This window comes from Miscanthus floridulus, chromosome 6 (assembly GCF_019320115.1).
Source record: "Miscanthus floridulus cultivar M001 chromosome 6, ASM1932011v1, whole genome shotgun sequence".
Taxonomy (NCBI): Eukaryota; Viridiplantae; Streptophyta; class Magnoliopsida; order Poales; family Poaceae; genus Miscanthus; species Miscanthus floridulus.
Genome location: NC_089585.1, coordinates 113,383,658 through 113,405,272, shown reverse-complemented (window position 1 = coordinate 113,405,272; position 21,615 = coordinate 113,383,658). Strand labels below are relative to the sequence as shown.

Sequence of the window (21,615 nt, the reverse complement as noted above, 5' to 3'; positions counted from 1 at the left end):
AGAAGTCGTATGCCAGCTGCTGCTAGTGGTCCAACCATTCTGCACATGCCATCGATGTGGTGTTCCCTAAAGAAGACAACACAACTACAAAATTAAAGCACATGGTAAATGTTGTTAATGTGCAATCAAAGCTTGAATTGTATTTTTTTATTTGAACCATCCTATGCATGTCTCGATGGTTAAGCTCTTTTTTTTCAGTTTGCAATAATTCAGGCTACGATCCGCAAGAATTTGTCTTTTGTTTGCATCCTTCATTTCATATCTAGCTAGTTTCAAATTTTAGAAGACCATATAAGATTCAAATAATTCTAACTAAGAAAGAAAAAAGGTAGAACTTGATTATAGGAAAAATAAAAAGCTAGTTTCATATTTTTCTAAGTTAAATCAAAATTTATATGAATTTTCTAATATTAAATCAGATTTTACTTTAAATGCATATTATTCTAGAAAATATTTGGATATTTTTTTTGAAAACTCGTGTCTACAATTTTTATAAATTTTAATCGACCTCTCTAAAATTTTGTGAAAGTCTTATTTACTTTTAAGGTGGCGCTAAAAACCACATTCAAAGCCACTCAGGGAGGCAAGCCACCCAGGGAGGTAAATGGAACGGTTTGAAACACTTGGTTGGTTTTATATTTGGAGAAGCTAAATCGAACTACCCAATAATTGGCGGGGTTCAGACTTTTCACAACGTTTTAAGACCATATAAAAAAGAAAGGGAGAACCGCACGTGTTGGTCGTGGCTGATGTTGCCCAGAGCAGGTCGGCCGGCCTCCAGAAATAGCGCAGCAGGGCCCAGGCCGATGCATGCAGTGGGAATGCGACCGACCAATGCCCAAGCGCGTTGGCACAAGCCAGAACCACGGATAGGATACGTATACGTGGTTCGCAGATTGCAGCCACATAAATGAATGAAACTTCTAATTCTAAATACGTTTCGCTTTCTTTACCTCATGGGCGCCGCTGCAGAAAAATTTTCCCCCTATATGTATCCATGGCTAGTTGTTTACGCCAGTGCAAGCTGCGCCAGGAGCAACGAACGAGAACGCAAACGCCATGGCGGGCAGTAGTAGAAATGGTGCTCAGCTCACACTCCGCATCATTCTCTTCTGCGCCTTCGCCGCCTCCGCTACCACCTTGCTCCCTCTCGCCACGGATCCATGCGCACACTCGCTGTCAAGAAGCATCCTCGCCGCCACCGGCCTCGACGCGTACCTCCTCTCCTGCGCCGGTGACGCCTCCGAGGCTCCATTATTGTCGCAGGGCAACGACGCCAATAGCTAGGACCGGCGGCGGCAGGGGAGGGGAGCACGGCCCATTGTGACCGACCAGCTGTGCGTCAATGGCGAGTTCCCACCACACGCGCTCCCGCCTTTCCAGTGCTGCCCGCCGACGTCCGCGTCGGATCCCATCAACTTCAGGTTCCCAGACCCGGCCGAGCCGCTCCGGACGCGGAGGCCAGCTGCAGGTGGTCGGCGCCGAGTACATGGCCAAGTACGTGCGCGCCGTGGCGCTGATGAAGGCGCTGCCTGAGTCGGACCCTCGCAGCTTCTACCAGCAGGCTAACGTCCACTACGCCTACTGCATGCACCGGCGTGCACCGGCAGGTGGGGTACCCGGAGCTGGGCGTGGAGATCCACTACTCGATCGTGGCTCTTCTTCCCTTTCCACCACGCCGTTGTCTCGGCGACGCGAGCTCGATGCTAGGCAACACACTGCCTTTGGAGCGTCCCGGCAGGGACGTGTCAGTCCAACAGGAACCACAAGAAAGTAGGTAGCACACTACGGTCCCGGTGCATTAGCATCTCGACCACAACCGTGACGCGGGACAACACCCTCAACGCCCGCAGATGCGCCTACGACGACCCGAGAGAGAGAGAGAGAGAGCCAGATGCGACTATCACCCTCGTGGCGGACGCTATTACAGTGGCGAGGACCGAAGCCCGAGCCCCGGCTTGCCGGGGCCTCAGGCCTTTGGCCGACACATCCTCAACGCTGCTTTCCCACCAAAGTATCGACCACCAACCAATATCCTGAAGTACTCTGGGGAAACAAACCACAGACTATGGCTTGAAGACTATTGGCTTGCCTGCCAAGCCGGTGGTGCGGATAATGATGACTTTATTATCTGCAACCTTCTATTGTTTCTGGCTGATTCGGCAAGAACCTGGTTGGATCACCTTCCGTCCATTAGAATCCAAAGTTGGGAAGACTTGAAGGAGATCTTCGTGGAAAACTTCTAGGGCACATACAAGCGTCCTGTAAACCCATGGGACCTCAAGAACTATCGGCAGAAGGTCGGAGAAACCCTCTGTGGGTACATCCGGTGCTTCTCCCAGCAATGCAACGAGCTCCCTAACATCGCCGACGCTGATGTTATAGGAGCTTTCCTGTCCGGGACCACCTGCGAGTCTCTGGTTCACAAGCTAGGACGTAAGGGCCCGTGAACCACCAAGGAACGCCTGGACATCGCCACTAGCCATGCCTCGGGCAAAGAAGTGGTCGGAGCCATCTTCGATCGCCTCAATGGCAAGGTGAGGCAAGACGAGGACGCTGGTGAAGGCACCTCCAATCGTCCCGCCAAAAAGAAGAACAAGAAGCAACAGCGCGAGGGATCGTTCATGGCCGCCACTGACCGGAGGGGTGGTTGGAAGCCCGTGGAGGACACTCCAAACCATTTTAAAAAACTACTCGAGGGGCCATGCCCAAACCATGCTTTCCTAGTTAAGCATCTATACAAGGACTGCAGCCTCATGCGACGGTTCTTGTTTAGAGGCTCCAACAAAGGGGAGCACAGAAAGGACCCTGACCCCGCCGCAGACGACGCCGAGGAGAAGGATGATAGCTTTCCAACACTGGATGGCTGCCTCATGATCTTCAGAGGATCGGAGGCCTACAGCTCCAAGCACCGCTAGAAGATCACACACCACAAGGTCTATGCGACCGAACTAGCCACACCCGCCTTCCTCCGGTGGTCAGAATCTGCCATAACCTTCGATCGGACTGACCACCCAGAGAGCGTCCTACAACTGGGGAGATATCCGCACGTGGTCGACCCGATAATCGGTACGAAGCACCTCACCAAGGTACTGATGGATGGGGACAGCGGCCTCAACATCCTATACGCCGAGATGCTTGACGCCATGGGCATCGACCAAGCGCGCGTCCAGCTGACCGGAGCGCCTTTCCACAATGTCATGCCTGGAAAGCAAGCCTTGCCGCTTAGGCAGCTCGATCTACCCATCACCTTCGAGGGTCTGCCCAACAATTGGACTGAAACCCTCACCTTTGAAGTGGTTGGGTTCCACGAAACCTACCACGTCATCCTGGGGCAACCATGCTACACGAAGTTTATGGCCGTCCCCAACTACACCTACCTCAAACTAAAGATACCGGGCCCAGATGGGATCATCACCGTCGTCACCTCCTTTTAGCGCGCCTATGAGTACGAGGTTGAGTACTGCGATCACGCCACAGCAATAATTGCCTCTACAGAGCTCGCGGCCTCAGAAAGGAGGTCACCGAAGAAGCACCCGACCCTAAGCGGTCGATCGGGTCCTTCGAGCCAGTTAAGGGCTCCAAAGAAGTCCTCGTAGACCTCAGGAGCACCGAGGGCAAAATGGTGCGCATTGGTACCACGCTTTCCTCTGAATAGGAAAGCATGCTTGTCGACTTCCTCCACGCCAACAAAGACATCTTTGCATGAAAACCCTCGGACATGCCAGGCATTCCAAGGGAACTCATCGAGCACGCCTTGAAGATCTGCCTAGGCTCCAAGCCGGTAAAACAATGCCTACGTCGCTTCGACGAGGGGAAACACAGGACCATCGGCGAGGAGATAGCAAAGCTTTTGGTGGCCTGATTCATCAAAGAAGTGTACCACCTAGAGCGGTTAGCCAATCCCATTCTTGTACGAAAGAAGAGTGGGAAATGAAGAATGTGTGTTGACTATACGGGTCTCAACAAAGCATGCCCAAAGGATCTATTTCCTTTGCCGCGCATAGACTAGATAGTTGACTCTACCTCAGGGTGCGAAACCCTCTGCTTCCTTGATGCGTACTCCGGGTACCATCAAATTGTGATGAAGAGTTCGACCAGCTCGCGACATCTTTCATCACCTCCTTCGGATTGTTCTGCTACGTCACAATGCCATTCGGTCTGAAGAACGATGGGGCTACATACCAGTGTTGTATGCTCAAGTGCTTCGGGAACCTCATCAGACAGACCATTGAGGCCTACATTGACGACATTGTGGTCAAATCCAAATGGGTTGACCACCTCGTAGCCGATCTTGAGCAGACCTTTGCAAAACTCTGAGCGAACGACATCAAACTTAATCCCGAGAAGTGTGTTTTCGGGGTCCCGAGGGGCATGTTGCTTGGTTTCATCATCTCCGAGCGTGGCATTGAAGCCAACCCAGAGAAGATCTCAGCCATCACAAGGATGGGCCTGATTCAGAATATTAAGGTGGTACAATGGGTTACGGGGTGCCTCGCCGCACTCAGCCGCATCATCTCACGCCTCGGCAAACGAGGTCTCCCCTTTATCAACTTCTGAAGAAGGCCAAACACTTTGAATGGACATTCGAGGCCCAGGAAGCACTTGACATGGTTAAGCAGCTCCTGACAAAGACCCCAATCCTGGTTCCTCCAACAGAGGGAGAACCCCTTCTACTCTACATCGCAGCCACCACGTAAGTGGTCAGCAGCGCCACCCTGGTAGTAGAGCAGGAAGAAGAGGAGCACGCTCTCAAAGTACAGTGCCCTATGTACTTCATCAGCGAGGTCCTATCAGACTTGAAGACCCGCTACCCCCAAATCTAGAAGCTTATGTACTCTGTCCTCATCACTAGGAGGAAGCTACGCCACTACTTCGAGTCACATCCAGTGACGCTCATGACGTCCTTCCCCCTCGGCAAGGTTGTCCAAAACTAGGATGCCATGGGAAGAACCGCGAAATGGGTGCTTGAGCTGATGGGTCAGGGCATTGCGTATGCCTCTAGGATGGCCATCAAGTCCTGGGTGTTGGCTGATTTCATCGCGGAATGGACCAAGGTCCAAATGCCACCAGCGGTCATCAATCAAGAGTACTAGTCTTCGTGTCACCCCTTGGGGTACGCATGAGGTACATGTTCCATCTACATTTCCCCTCTTCCAATAATATGGCCGAATATGAGGCGCTCATCAACAGCCTACGCATTGCCATCGAGTTGGGCATCCGATGCCTCGACGTTCAAGGAGATTCCCAGCTGGTTATCAACCAGGTCATGAAGGAGTCAAACTGCCATGACATCAAGATGACCGCGTACTATCGAGAAGTCCACTGGTTGGAGGACAAGTTCGATGGCCTTGAGCTCAACCACATCCTGAGGCATCTCAATGAGGTGGCTGACGCGCTTATGAAAGCAGCATCCGGTCGAGAGCCAGTGCTAATGGGTGTCTTTGCCAGCGACCAGCACAAGCCCTTAGTTTGCTATGAGGAGTCAGAGCAAGGTGGTGGCGGTCCATCCAATCCCAACCCTAGGGCTGACTAATCATCGGCTACATCCGGCTCTGAGGTCATGGAGCTTGAAGAGGACCCAGCGATTGAGCCTGACCCTCTGGTCGACTAGAGGATGCTCTACCTTGACTACCTCCTCTGTGACACACTACCGGTGGATAGGATGGAGGCTCGATGACTCGCACGTTGCGCCAAGTTCTTTGTTCTTGTGGAGGGCAAACTCCACAAGCGAAGCCACACCAGGATCCTACAGCGCTGCATCCCCTTCGAATAGGGGAAGCGTTTGCTGAGCGATATCTATGGTGGGGTTTGCGGTCACCATGCCGTGCCCAGAACCCTGGTCAGAAATGCATTCCGATAGGGCATCTACTGGCCTACCGCGGTAGCCGATGCCGAGCAAATTGTACGCACCTGCGAAGGGTGCCAGTACTACGCTCGGTAGACTCACCTACTGGCCCAAGCACTCTAGACAATCCCCATCACCTGGCTATTTGTAGTCTGGGGACTTGATCTGGTTGGACCACTCAAAAAGGCGCTTGAGGGCTACACCCACTTGCTTGTCACCATAGACAAGTTTACAAAGTGGATAGAAGCTCGACCGATTTCCACGATCAAATCTGAGCAGGCCGTACTGTTCTTCCTCGACATCATCCATCGCTTCAGGGTCCCGAACTCCATCATCATGGACAACGGCACGCAGTTCACTAGCAAGAAATTCCTCTGATTTTGTGATGAACATCACATCCACGTCGACTGGGCCTCCGTAGCGCACCTCTGGATGAACGGGCAGGTAGAACGCACAAACAGCATGGTCCTATAGGGCCTCAAGCCTAGGATCTTCAACCAGTTGAACAAATTCGGCACACGCTGGGTCGCCGAACTTCCTTCAGTACTCTAGAGCTTGAGGACAACCCCTAGTCGAGCCACCGGCTACACACCCTTCTTCATGGTTTATAGTTCCGAGGCCGTCCTCCCAACCAACCTCGACTATGGAGCACCAAGGATCAGAGCATACGACGAACAGGGAGCCAAGGCATCCCACAAGGATGCCATAGACCAGTTGGACGAAGCCCACGATGTCGCCCTCCTCCACTCGGCCAAGTACCAACAGGTGTTGCGACGGTACCACAACCGATGAGTGTGGGGCCGAGCCTTCAACATCGGGGACCTAGTCCTCTGCCTCGTATAGAGCAACAAGGACCGCCACAAGCTCTCCCCGACATGGGAGGGACCATACATAGTTGCGGAGGTGCTCCATCCAGGCGCCTACAAGCTCAAGAACATCGACAGCGAAATCTTCACCAACGCCTGGAACATCGAGCAGCTACGTCGCTTTTACCCCTAATAAATGCACACTTTTCCTTATTAGTTTCGTTATCAAAACTCCCCGATCCTTTGTGACATCCGACCCTAGCAACAACAAGGGGTCGGGCCTCACTTGGGGGCTGATATGAGTACATTTATCCTACAAACATTTTCTATGCCTACCCCTCTTTTTTAGGACTTAGGAGTTAGGTTTATGGGAACATGCTCTGAGTATAACTGGTCAGACTGTGGGATACCTACACCTTAGCGTCTACGGTGTCTTTGCTCACCAGCGTAATCAGAATTGGCTCACCCGCACTTCGAGCTTTTATGACCTTAACTATGGGAAGGGTCAGAATGCACTAAACCTCTTTTACAAAAAGAGAGAGAAGAGTTAAAAGGCTGCTTACTATAATGAAGAGCTCGTCCATTTTTGCACAAAATTGACGCTTGGCTTATCTGCCTAACTAAATTTTTGCATAGGACGCTCTCATCCTCTATTTCCGCAGGGAAACCTTGTCTCGATAGGTAACACGAGTCGATCAGACGGCTTGGCCACTAATGAGAAGCGGATAAGGAGTAGATAGGATCACGCTCATATCTGAGGGAGGCTTTTCAAACCCATCACTCTTACCATTGAGGTAAAACCGGTGCCTAGGTTGATCAGATGGCTCAAGATCGCTGCCGAAAGATAAGCATCCTAACTTACTTACTTTACATATTAATTTCATTACCGAGCCTCCGACCCTAGCAATGGTAGATGGTCGGGAATCGCTCGGGGGCTAGCAAGGGTGTCTATTCACTAGACATTCTCTTTGCTTGGCCCCTCCTTACATTTACAAAACTAGAGGCATGGTGTGCGGGCGCAAACTTTGAGTAAGTCTGGTCAGACCGCTAGGACCCTACGCCCTAGTGGCTACAACGTTTTTTATCCACCAGCGTGATCAGAGTGCTTGTCTCCGCACACCAAACCTTAACCTCCACCTTCTTGGGAAGGATTTGGAGGGGCCTATCTACGGAATCTCTATCAAGGAGAGGCTATTAGGTCACCCAAATCAATCAAACGGCTTAGGCCGCTGCTGAATGACAAATATGGAAGAATGGGAGGCTCATGCCGGTTACACCGGTTCCATCACGAACGTCGAACCTAGACCCCTACATGGACATATCCGGTAAGAACTCCCAGAACCCGTCACTCATGCCATCGAGGTAACATTACCGACCCCCGCTATTTCTTTATACAATCATTCATACACTTATCTTATACATCCAAGCATTGCATATGCGATTGCTGCATCACAACGCTTCGTGTCGCATCATGAAGTGGTAGTCGTCTCATTTGATATGAGCGGCAACCGACCAAGGTTCGAAGGCCAGCCCACGAAGGGCTCGAGGCCGCCTCAAGTCAAATAGAGGCAGGGAAGAAAAACCGAGATGAGCCCCAGTGGCCTTGCTCGACCCCACTTAGAAGCGGACAGGGACATCTCGACCTTTCTTGTTTGATTCTAACCTCGAGCCAAGCCTATAGAATATCCATCGAGGAGAGGCCAATGGGCCACCCGAGCCTATCAAATGGCTCGGGCATCTGCCGGGAGGCGGGTTAAGAAGTAGTGGAATGCCACATGAGGGCTCTGCCGACCCCGTTAGTGGATGACAAACCTAGATTCCACTCGAACATGCCCATTAGCGAGCTCACTGAGCGCGACACTCGAGCCATCGAGGCAAGTGTCATTTGCTTAGCACCTCTGGTTGCAAAAACCAAGGACGGGGTGACGCATGAAACACGACCGACCCCTATCAAACCCTAAGGGGCTCGAGGACTTGAGCCGCCTGATCCTAGATTGAGAGACCGAGGTTCAAAGGCCGGCTCACGAAGGGCCTAAGGCCACCTCGCGTCAAACAAAAGCCAGGGGGAAACGCAGATGAGCCTTAGCGGCCTGTGCCCATCCTGCTTAGAAGTAGACAAGGTCATCTCAACCTTCTTGTTCGAACCTACCCTCTAGCTGAGCCCATAGAATCCCCATTGAGGGGGGATCTGTTGGAAGGCGGGTTAAGGAGCAATGGAATGCCACACGAGGGCTTTACCGACCTTGTCACAAGCGACGGAACCAGATTCCATTTGAACATACCTGTTAGCAAGCTCACCATGCATGCCACTCGAGCCACCAAGGCAAGTAACATTAACTCAACCCCTCCAGTTGTGGAAACTGTGGACGGGGCGACAGTCACAAAAATGAGCTGACCCTTGACTGAATCCCCGCCACACGTGGGGCTCAAGGAAGGAAGGACTTATAAGGAGACCTAACGCACGGTCGTAGAATGATAGCTAAGATCCTAGGGAGAGGGTACGTGGGAATACAAGAGACGCATTCTCCTAAAATTTTGCTATCCTCTCCTCGATTTTTAGTGACATCCAACCCCAGCAACAGCAAAGGGTCAGATCTCACTCGGGGGCTGATACGGGTATAAATACACCTTTTCTGAAACAGTCACCGTGTCAGACCTCTTTCTCACGTTAAGCCTAGCGGCAAAGTTTGCAGAAACAAATAACTAGGCATGCCTGGTTGAACTGCAAAAAAACTACTCCTCAGAGGCTACGGTGTCTTTGCTCACCAGCGTGATCGAAGTTTTCCTCTTACACCTCGGGCCCTATGGTCTTAATGAACAAAGGGGTCAGAATGAGCCCTTCTTTCGCATATAAAAAGGGAAGAAAACAAGTTCAATTAAATAAAATGAAGTTACAAAATTGTTTTTGATACATAAAAGTCGGTGCTCGTTCATAGATTACAATAAGTGTTTAATCTGACCTATATGACTAACTACCCCCTTCGAGGGAGAACTATGTCTACAACTTTATCCGCCAGGTCCCGCGCGAGAGGTGCCACCGCCGTCTCTATCTCATCTAGCTCAGAGGCTTTGTAGCCAGGGGCGAAGCCAAGGCTCATTGTCTCCAAGTCAATACTATCCACATAATGAGAGCGGGCAATGGCAAAGGCTTGGGTGATCCCAGAGTGAAGGTCTTCCCTCTCGAGCTGGTGCACTCGCACCATGATTTCTACGGCACAGGCCACACGCGAGCTAGTCCCCTCTGGCCGCGCCACCTCTGGGTCATCGCAAACCACTCCAAGGGCAGCACGCAGGAGATCATGATCGTCACTCTCTACCTAAAGGCCCCTCCATGCCTCGGCGAGCTTTGTGACTAGCCCAACAGAGATGCTTTTGGCCTCTATCCTTCGGGTTGCCATGGTTCCGAGCTTGGCCTAGAGGGAGCTGATCCTCTGCTACGTCTCATCGTGCTCTCGGATGGCCTAGTCACGCTCCCCATGGGCCATGCCATGCTCCGAGCGAAGCCTCTCCATGGTTTGGCGTGACTCGTCTCGCTCCTTGCATAGCCAGGCAACCGCCTCAGCATCCAGGTTCACCCTCTGCTGAAGGGTTGCAAACCTCTCCTTAGCTCCTAGCTTGAGCTCCCGCTCCTTCTCCACCTCGGCCAGGAGGTTGAGGATCCACTGCCGGGCCTTGGCGTCCCTCTAGAGTAGCTCGTCCCACTCCTTTTGGACTCTGGCAGCCTCCTCCTCATCCTGCTGCGCCCTCGCTGATAGTTCCTCAAACACCTTCTTGGCCTCCTCCTCATCTCGATGGGCCTTGGCCTCCCGCATCCAGAGACTACCCACCTCCTCGGCAAGGGGAGTCAACTCGGCCACCCTATGTCAGAGCTAGGTGGTCATGTCCCATGTGACCATGCCTCATTGATGAGGCGGTCCTAGTCCTCCTTATGCTTGCGAAGGAACTAGGATTTCTCCTAGCTATGAGCGATAAGAGACTAAAAAAAGGATGGTGGTCAGAACACAAAAATACATGAAGAAAGAAGAGGGCGAGAGGCTAGATTAAGTGAATACCTGGCTGGTGGGAACAACGACGTCACGCAGGGCGCCCCTAGCATGATTCAGAGCTTCCAGCATGGCTGCAATCCCCTCATCGAGACTCTCCCGCTCCATGCTCTCAGCAGCACTATCGGGTTCATAAACTCGGGGTCCCTCAGGGACCGGCTTCTACGCCAGGACTCGGCCCAAACTGACAACGCACAACTCATGGGCTGGCCCAAGTATCAGAATGATAGGGTAGAACGGTGATCCGATCATCGACTAGAAGGCCCAGCCAAAGAGGAACAGCACCTACTTTCTCACTCTAGCCCACCTCTCTGACCGGAGCGCTCATTTCGGTCTCCAGTCACTGTCAGATGACCTCTTTGACCAGAAGGCCTAGTCAAAGCACCACTTCCGACTCCAACCCCGCATCTCCAACCAGGGGACGCAAAAACCCTGCTCGCTACTCTTCTGCGACTGGCACGACCAGAGACAACTGGGACTAACCGATCAGGGATGGCCTCTCAGAAAGGATCAGGCAACAGATAGAGAAAGCAGGGCAAGGCGCACAAGTCAAACCACGATACCAGGGACCATACCCTATACACTAGTAGGAACAATACTCTACAACCGCCCTAACACAAATAGTGTTGTAGGTGCCTACATTTCCCCTATAGTATTATGGGCGCCATTAAACTCCCATTTGGTAAGGCTCCCCCACATGCCTCTGGGCATTGACAGTGTTGTGTGCGCTAGGATTTACCGTACCGAGCGCACATGGTGAAACTCCTCACATACCTCTGGGCATCAACAGTGTATGCAGGTACCAGCATCTGCCATACCCAAACAAGATGATGGAACCTCCCATGTGCATCTGACATCCAACAGTGTTGTGGGTGCCTATGGAACCTCCCATGTGCATCTGACATCCAACAGTGTTGTGGGCGCCTACCATCATCTTATACCCGTCGGCGTGGGCAACAAGGCTTAGACGCATTTGTACTCCCTCCCTCTCACCTGTAAGGCCATCCCCTTCATCTATAAAAGGCGATGCACTCTCTCCCAATAGACCATGTTGATTCAAGCTTAGTCCCTTTAGATTAATTAGATCGATCAAGTTCACTAGCTCACAACCACAAAACCGCCAGGTTCGGACCTCTAGCACATGCTTGAACACTTAGCTCATAGCGGAGCTCCTATTGCTATTGGACCTTCCGACCAGAGTCGACCGGACCTCTTGTACACCCCATCTTTCTCCTTCTCATTTGTAACCCCACTGCAGACTTCGAGCACCTAGGCTCAGGAATAAAGTCACCGACCGACTCAAACTGGACATAGGGCATGTTGCCTAAGCTAGTATAAAACCTGTGTCATTGAGTGCTAGGCCACCTCCGATCACAATGTACGACAAAACTACAAATATTTATGTGTTGGTCACTTTCTGCACCGACAGTTGGCGCCGTCCATGGGGAAGACGTTGTATGTTCAACACTTTTTGGTCATCGGATGACCCACTTTTCCACCACCCTCACCATGGTGGGCTCAGGCAATACGATTCGCCTCAGCTCGCTCGAGTTTCCTGCTCCCCCACCATTTGGGATGTGGGTTCCACCCGTCTTTGAGCCAACTTAGGCCTTCCTCTTTGAAAGCCTAGACTTCATCGCCGACTGGCTCGGTGTACTACACCTCCTTGAGGAGGCTCACATCCTAGCACCCATCGGAGGGGTGCCCTCCATCGACTCCGAGAGGCATGACTTCAACGATGCGGCATCTACGCTTCATTCTGAGCAAACTCTCTGCTCAAACCCCACTATAAGTAATATGCATACTGTTATTTACTCTTTATTTACTATCTCCCACCGATCATCTGGAGGGACCATATTGCACACGCCACAAACACCATATGATTGGTTCCCCTACGTCCTCGCATCCTCCATGGATGCGTATGCTTAGGGGCTCCGAAGGATGCTGGTGCCTTCCCCCTCGCATCTGAATTCATGGGAATGGCAGGCTACGCTCCTGCCACTTTCCATGAACTACCAAATGATGAGGGTGAGAGCCATGGTTCTAGCATCGACGACATGGCACCCCACCACCGTCCGTCCTAGGAGTGTGCTATGACAGATGCTCTAGGACAACCACCGGTGGTTGTGGAGTCTGCGTAGACTCACACCCCATTGTAGACTTCGAGCACCTAGGCTTAGGAATAAAGTCACTGACCGACTCAAACTGGACATAGGGCACATTGCCTGAACTAATATAAACCCTGTGTCATTAAGTGCTAGGCCACCTTCGATCACAACATATGGCAAAACTACAAATATTTACGTGTTGGTCACTTTCTGCACCGACAAGCACCATTGGGGGTAAAGAGTGTCGACAACGAGTCCTACGGATTCACCCACCAGAGCAGGGACTCATCTCACGCAGGCGAGCATCTGCCCTCCAACATCAGGGCCAGGAGTGGCTCCCTGCTGGTCCTCTCTACCACTGCCCCAACATTCAAGGGCCCCTTGGCCGCATCCCCCCTCCGTCCATGTCGTAGAAATAACCAATTTATAAGAGCACAAGTACAATGGTAGCCCACAAGCGGTCGCACTATCATACTTGAGCCCATATAAACCCTGTAGTCTGTCGAGTACCATGACGGGTCTCGATAAATGATCCACTTACAACCAAGATCATACATGATTCAACATACATGTCACATATTACATAAAGTTCATAAATACATTTCCATCATCAGAGTATGAAATAAAGTTATTATAAACCAAGTTTGATAGATAATAGCGGAAGCAAATTAAGTTCGAAAGTAGCATTTGCCAACATAGTTTAATACAGTGCCAACATACTATCACAACCCACAAAAGCATATAGAGGGATTAGTAAAGAAGCCTGCCCAAGGCTTACTCCTCATCCACAGCGGGATAGAAGCAACTCTTGCAATATCCATGATATACTGTGCCATCTACAACAAGGGGAATAAAACCCTAAGTACGAGAAGGTAGTCAGCTAGACTTACCCATCATAAACCAAAAATAAATTGATTCCAAGGATTATGCAAGGTTGTATAAGTGGAGGTAGCTTGACAACATTTTGCATAAAAAGCGATTAACTCAGTTATACAGTTATAGTTCTATTATCAAATTAATTATAACTATCCATCTCTGGATTAGCAACTATCATGTGCCAAACATGTGATGCACCATTTTAAGAGCATACAATAGTAACCATAGCAAGTATAGTAATTCTATGTTTACCCAAACCATCATATTCCATAATACAATTACTACGATATTGGAGCTAGCCAAGTTTCTCACTATTCGGGAGAGACGGTGATTCGAATCGATTTCAACCAGCTAGAAATTTATTCCTAACACAAACCTAGGCAGACCAGATCAATGGTCACCTTAGGTCACCTTAGGTACAACTCAAGTACACATTTCGCGGGTTCGCCCAGTGCCGCACAATCAGGGACAACCAACTGCCAGGACGTTTAGGCCCAGCCTGCCCTTGGGCTCACTTCTGGCTCCCCGCACATCCTTACTACCATCCAGAGTGCACACTCTTAGAGAGCGAGGCCTGGCTTGAGTTGAGCTACTCGGCTTCATGGTCGGAACGAGTTATTCGGCCAGCTAAGTGATAGGCATGTGTTCAATCTTGTTAGAAGTGCCAACAATGGTACGGTCTTTAATCAGCACAGACAGAATCATATGAATCAACCTACCATAGACTCCGTCCGGCCTCCATTTACATTACCCCATGGTTCTTTTCCACGATAGCAAATATAGCCAACCATGCTTTGGTATCCACCTATATCTCATAGGTGACAGGAAATCACCCAACTTCTACCGGTCTAAGCATGGCTAAGTATATATTTGATCCTAGACCTACACAGGGTTAAGGTGTATATATCTGGACAAGGTAGTTCCATGCATCAAGTGTTTCCAGTCAACTCTTATAACCTAATGCATCAATCATAAAGGACTCAAGTAGTATTTTGTAAAACACTAGGAGACTTAGAATGCTCCGGGGCTTGCCTTTCAGAAAGGAAGTGGGGCGATGGTTAGGGCACTCCAAAAGCTCTTCTAGGGTCTGCTCCTCTTCTTCGGGAGCTGCGGCTTGAGGAAGTTCCTGCTGGTCCCCTTCCTCTCCTTCGTTGAATTCTAGCAACATTATTTCCTCTGTCGATCCTATATGCATGAATATGGCATAAGATATTACGAATGCATACATGCTAATAAGTATAGTATGATGACACATGATGAATGCATTCTTGTAAGTATTTTTAATAGCATGGTGTTAAGTAATAACAAGTGCATCATATTTTACTGAGTAAGTGCATATCTCTTCTTGATTACTTAATCAACACTTCAACAATTCATTTACTACACCACAAAATAGCAGCTACTTGTTTTACTCATAACTAGAGTTATATACATCAAAATCATATGGTTGTGGATATTCTGGAAAGCTTAAGAAATTTTCTACAACTCTCTTTTAAGACTCTTACTGTGATTCAACAGTTATATGGGGCAAACAAATCATTCAATCAAATCTATCTAGAAAGTAAATATTTCGAACAACAAACTTGTAACAGCTAGAACTCTAAAACCCTAAGTCCTATGACTAAAAATTTAACACAAGGTAGATTAGTAAGTTATCTACAACTTTGTTATTAACAAGTTTTACAGCAAAGACCATTATCCATATGAAATCATCCACACAATCAAAACTATACATGTAGCCTTGTATTTGAATTATAAAGTGATAATTAGTTAGTTGCATACAATCAATGGCTTCTACACCTTACTATGAACATCAACAGTTACTATGCCTCACAAGAATCATAGAAAACATCATGGTGAACCCCAATTTAATTACTTAAATGCCTTTATTAATTTAATTAAATAATTAGGGTAAATAATAAACATACACCAAATGTGCACAATAAATTCTTAGAAAATTACAGTAGACTTCTAATGCTCATAATAGGCTACTGTGAAACTTTCATACCTTTTGCACATGTATAACATCCTATGCAAAAATGATAAGCTAGCAAGGGTTAATTTAGTGAAAATTGTAAATCCTATAGAAAAGTGTCAAGCAATAGATTATATATTTTCCTAGCTTCATATTAGTGCCATACTACTGTACAAAAATTTGCATAGCAATATATTACATATTTTTATCCCTACAAATTTCCTTAGAAAATGTCATTTATTAATAAATAAATAGAAAGACCATATTTAAATCAAATTTATGGGAAGCTTATTATTTTTCCTAGCTAGATCATATCAATACAAAACCCACAAAATTGGAATCACAATTTTATCATATTTCTAGTTCAAGATATCTAATTTACAAGATTGTAAACATTCAAAAAGCATTTATTTAAATACATTGAAATCACCAATAAAAATATCAGAAACTGTACATTTCATATTTTTACAAAACACTACACTTTATAAGGAGCACAACAAAATTTGGTTCACCAAAAATGGACTTCTACAACTCCACTCATCATTTTTCAAAGATTGCATCCAGATCTAAAAATAAATGAACTATCTTCGTAAACTGAGTCACTGATAGCTGGGACCCCGGCACCAGCCAGACCCCACATGCCAGTGAGACAGAAATAGAGGAGACGTCCGACCGGTGGTTTCTCACCGACGGTGAGCTCGCCGGCGGTAGCGACTACACCTACATGATCTACTCATCCGCCCGCACCCGGTGGTGGTCTTTGCCTGCCCGGAAGAAGCACGGAAGCTCCTCACCGACGACCATGGTGGACAACGGTGATGGCGCGGCGATACACCAGCCAACTCCGGCCAAGGCCTAGCAAAGCGATGGCTTACTAGTCTATGAGGAGGTCAAATGGATCTTAAGGAGGCGACTAGGACGCTATGGGTGCTACGGTTGAGCTCAGCCACACACACCGCTGCACGGCGGCACACAAAGCGCAACGGCAAGGTTGCCGTTCTGGCTAAACGGCGACGACACAAGGGTCTCCGTCATGCCAACAACTAAACCTATGGTTGCTCAGTTCAGTGCTCATGAAAGGGGGACATAAAGGTGGGAAAGCTGCCCTGCGGCAAGCTCACATGCCACCGCGGGCATGGCGACTATGACGGCGCCGGTGGCATGTTCTAGCGGAACCGCACAGTAACATGGGATCAGTGTAGTACTCAAGTACTATGGCTCAAAGGTGATTCTAGGACAGGTAATATAGAAGCACGAGGTGCATCGAGGAAACATGGCCACGGCGGCGGCCATGGCGAAGCTCCGGTAGGGACACACCCGTGGTGGCGCAATGCGAAATGCGGCTTACCAAAGGCACGACTATGAGCGCTGCAAGGTGGGAAGGGTAGAGCAGAGCAAGGCGGAGCTTTGAGTGTAGCCGATTTGAGAATGGGGTGACAGTGAGCACGCGCGGGCTCGGTGGAGCGGCTGCGACGACGATGGCGATGGCGATGGCGAGCGCGGTGAGCCAAAGAGAGCGAGGAGGCGAGTGAATGAGCTCGGGTGCGTGGTGTCGTGGGCCAGGCATTGGCCAATGGCAGCCACACGGCGGCCATGGTCTGTGGCCGGTTGGCCACGAACCGGCGTGACGCAGCGTCCGTCAGGGTCTGAAAACCGGCCTAACGACGCGATTTGGCGGCAATCAAACTCCTAATCCATATATTATTAGTGCAAACAATGTGAACAAAACTTGTAGCCCTAAGTACCAGCTACAATAATGTTTAAGAAACCTTCTCCTAATTCGCAATAGTTAGGGAGTAAAATCAGCCTAAAGTTGAGCTCGTCACACTATCAGTCGAAAATGACTTAGCGAAATTTTTGATTTTGAAAAACAACAAAGTGTCGAATCTTGTGAGCTCAAAAAGACTAAGCTATGCACATAACTAGCTCATGACCCAAAAATAAAAGTTGTTCCTCTCATCAAATGCTACAACTTTACTTTAGTGCACACATCCATGCAAAGTCTCTATCATATCGTTCAAACTAGGTCAAACCCACTACATTTAAATGATGACTAACACTTGAACTATGACTTAGCGACCAAATTAGCCCTAGCCATGAATATCAAAGTTGTTCATAATGACATTCTAAACATGTTTAAGCTATGCATAAGGTCACACAAACACTTCATACATTGGTTACACATTTCACTTTCTAGGTCAACATACATAGCATCACTTAAGGACTTGATTAGACAAAGTGATCTTCATGAACAATGTTCCATTAGTCATCCTAAGTGTAGCTAAGATGTTTTAGTGACTCACATCAACCATTTACATGTATTCACTCATGATCATATGCATATATACAAGGAAACATAAAATAACAAACATGTTTCATATGTTTCAATCACATGTTTCAAATGTAAAAGCTTAAATAGGAATGCTTGATGCTCATGCTCATGCAATGCAAGTCAAATTATGCAAGCCTAACACCTAGGGTGTTACAGCCTGGCCCACATCGGGCGTCGTCACTTGGGCCGACAGTGGCGCGGATTGCACCACTGCCTCAGGCGCCGCCACGGTGGCATCCGGCTACGGCCCACCCATCGCAGCCACTACCACCCCCGCCTACATCGGTGGGGCCTTGACGGGTGGCATCACGTCCACCGTGGCCGACGCCACATGCATGACCAGTAGCTCCATCCGCCCCATCGCCTGTAGCGGGATCACCTCCATCGCCGGCTATGTAATGACCTTCGAGGGCGTCCATTGAGTCCCCTCGTCCACCTATCCCGCTGAGGGCACGGAAACCACTGTGAGCGGTGCCTGACTGGCTGACAAGGTAGCAACATTGGCGGCGCTGCTCCCGCCTAAGACTGGTGCGACAACAGCCGATGGCTCCCGCCTCACCCAAAGGGCGTTGCTCTTCTGTGGTGCCACCGACAAAGGATTGCGCCGCCTCAAGATGCAGCAACAAAAGAAAAGGCATAAGTCACGCTAAAAATAGAGAAAAATAGAGGAGTTGAGGACTTACATTGGCGCTGTTGGGTGTTGGATACGTTTGGGGGATGAACTCCCAAGTCCCTGCTCCACCTCCTTGGGATGGGGCCATTTTGTGCATGCCCCCTTGTCCCTGGCCGAGGGGCTCGCCTCCCTTGCTCCTAGGGGCACGGCGGTGGAGCCACCACCCTCCCTCGGCACCTTGGGAGCGGAGGCGGATCCACCTGCCCTCATTGGCTCTTGGGGCATCGTGGCAGATCCACCTGACCCCACTGGCTCTTGAGGCATGGCGATGGGGCCGCTCCCCTCCATTCGCACCTCAAGCGTGGTGGCAGAACTGCTCGCCCTGCGGGTTCTAAGGACGGGCCGATGATCTAGCCCACCTCCTCCGGTCTCATGGACTCGCCTTCCCCTGCATGGAATGGGAAGGGTCCTTGCAAGGACAAGTGGATACCTTTCAGCATATCCACGCTCTCCAGGTCATCCCACTCGATGTCGGAAACTACCTCATCGTCTTCATCATCATCAACATCATCATTGTCTGTATCCTCCCCTCGCTCCCATGCCCATAGCTTTTGCTACTTCTTCCTCCTCTCATCCTCCTTCGCCTTCCACTATCGCTCGACCACGGCACGGTTGGCCACCGTCACGGATGGGTCCTTTAGCAGTGGAACCGGGTGATCCGTAAGGATGAGTCTCTTCGGCTGGTCCCCCTATCTCAATATTAGCATCAAGAGGTTGGGAGTTTAATTAAAAAGGAGGCACGAGGAAAGAAAACTTATGAAGACGATGTACCCCCGTTCTAGCCACATTGGGGGTGCGTGGCACCAGATACACAAAGTCGAGGACAACGTCGGCATCATCCCACGGAGGCTCCATCACCTCCTTAATGTGATGCGCCACTTTGGAGGGGGAGAGCGCTCCCTCAGCGAGCGCTATCCCATCGAGTGATGCCCCGGGTGCCATCATGTGTAGGGAAAGCACGTGCCTCATCAGGGCGCCACCCTCCACATGTGGCAGGCACCGATGATCCCCGACCCCTTCACGCCCCTCTCCTTTAGGATTCGGATGGCGGTGAGATGGTCTTGGATTCTCTTCTTGTCTTTCTCTGAGACTCCCCACTTCCTCCATGAGCTCGGGACCTCTTTGATGAAGTGCCCGGTGAACTCTGGCAAGGGGGCGGCTACATCATTCTTGACATAGAACTAATGCGAATGCCACCCCTTGTTGAAGGTCAACATACGCATCGGCGGGTACTCGCTGACCCGGTTGTTGTGGAGCTGAATGCCGACGCATCCCATCAGCACATTCAGCTCCTGCTTCTTCTCCCGCTTCTTCAGGAGGGTGACGGTGAAGAAGTACCGCCATAGGTCAAAGTGGGGACTAATCCCTAGGAATCCCTCACACAGGTTGACGAACGCCGTAATGTGCTGGATTCTGTTGGGATTGTTGCAGCTCTACCTTGTAGTAGTGCAGCAATCCCCGAAGGAACTTTTGGGTGGGGGTGGCGAATCCTCGCTTGTGGAAGTGAGCGAAGGACACAACGTAGCCATCGGGCGGCGACGACACGTCCTCATCACTGGGCAGCCACCACTCCTCGATGGCAATCCATGCGCAAAGAAGACCACGGTGAACAAGGCCCTCTAGGTACTGGAGGGTGATATCAGAGTGATACCATGGCTCCATTAGAGGATTGGAGTGGGTGGATGCGAATTTGACGATGGTTGAGACTCGAATGCGGGAGGCTTAGGCGATTGGCAGCGAAGGTTGTAGATGCAAAGGCAAGGAGGCAAAGTATGAAACTCTAGGGGCAAACCCTTTGGTTTTATAGGGGCGACAAATGTGAGGAAGGCAATCATCCACCTAGATCTCCGTGCCTGCCATGATCCGCCACCACTTCACGTCATGGGATAAGCGCTCACAATCTCTATCCTTTCCCTCCGAAGGCACGCTGGACGTTTCGCCTCTCTAGGTAGACCAGGACTCTTTACCAGCAAAAGGGATATGGGTCAAAAAGCATTCCTCTAGCCCACCTAGGCCTAGGAGTTCGAGGGCTGGCCCATCAACGATTTTCACGGCCATCCCAAGGCACCCTTACAACAAAGGATGGGCCCATGAGCAGCCAAAACTTAGGTGCACGAGCTTCATGGGAGTCTCAGCCCGTGATCGAGTCTTAGCCAGGCTGACCCTGGCTGGATCCCCGTGAATGGGATACCAGGATCCCAATTGACCTATCCAGCTAGAACAACCATCAAATCTCATGACCATACCCGCGAATGGACCGACCTCGGCAAAGAAAAATTAACCATCTTTAGGGCATGCCTTGGGCAACAATAGAGGGCTAGGGCTCTCAGAATCCTCTCTTTTAGAAAACCCTCCGAATGAGTATCCTACTCCTCCGTAGGCTCGGGGGCTACACCCACCAGGTGCGCTCGCGCACACACGCTAGTAAGTCAAAAAATCCCCTAGGCAATTTTACTCGAATCGCCAGGGGGCTTGGGGGCTACTGTCGGGGACGAATATTAGGGTACCCAAAGAGGAGGAACTAATGACCATCAACATTGATTCATTCGTACGATCAAGAGCGTGACTACACCGTTTGCCAAGTCACTCCTCGTCCGTCCACCGAGACCATGGGCCCCACCTCAAGCTGACTCCTGAGGACTGGCTCTGCCTCGCTCGATGTCTAAGGGCAGACTTTGTCTCACCTGACCCCTAAGGGTTGGCTCCACCTCGCCTGTGGGGGTATTAACCCCTATACCCTTATGGCTAAGCTTGGGCTGGCCCAAATCGATGGGTTTGGTCCACCCAAAAGATGACGTGCGGCCCAGCCAACCTGATCGGAGTCCCGCACAAGGAGTCAAGGCGGATTTGGCGATCAAGCAGGATCCTGGTCGGTTAGAATAGGAATCCTTGTTCGGCCACATATGGCAATTGTAACTAACTAGGATTAGTTTCTAGATCTGTAACCTTGCCCC

At 50.1% G+C, this 21,615-nt stretch overlaps 1 protein-coding gene and 1 pseudogene across 1 annotated transcript; both read left to right on the top strand.

Moving 5' to 3' along the window:
- Window positions 1-1,053: 1,053 nt before the first annotated feature.
- On the top strand, window positions 1,054-1,710 carry LOC136461043 (aureusidin synthase-like; annotated as a pseudogene).
- A 1,385-nt stretch (window positions 1,711-3,095) lies between these two features.
- LOC136461042 (uncharacterized) lies at window positions 3,096-3,437 on the top strand. The gene has a single exon (XM_066460516.1). The coding sequence runs from the start codon at window positions 3,096-3,098 to the stop codon at window positions 3,435-3,437; it is 342 nt and encodes a 113-aa protein (XP_066316613.1).
- Window positions 3,438-21,615: the final 18,178 nt, after the last annotated feature.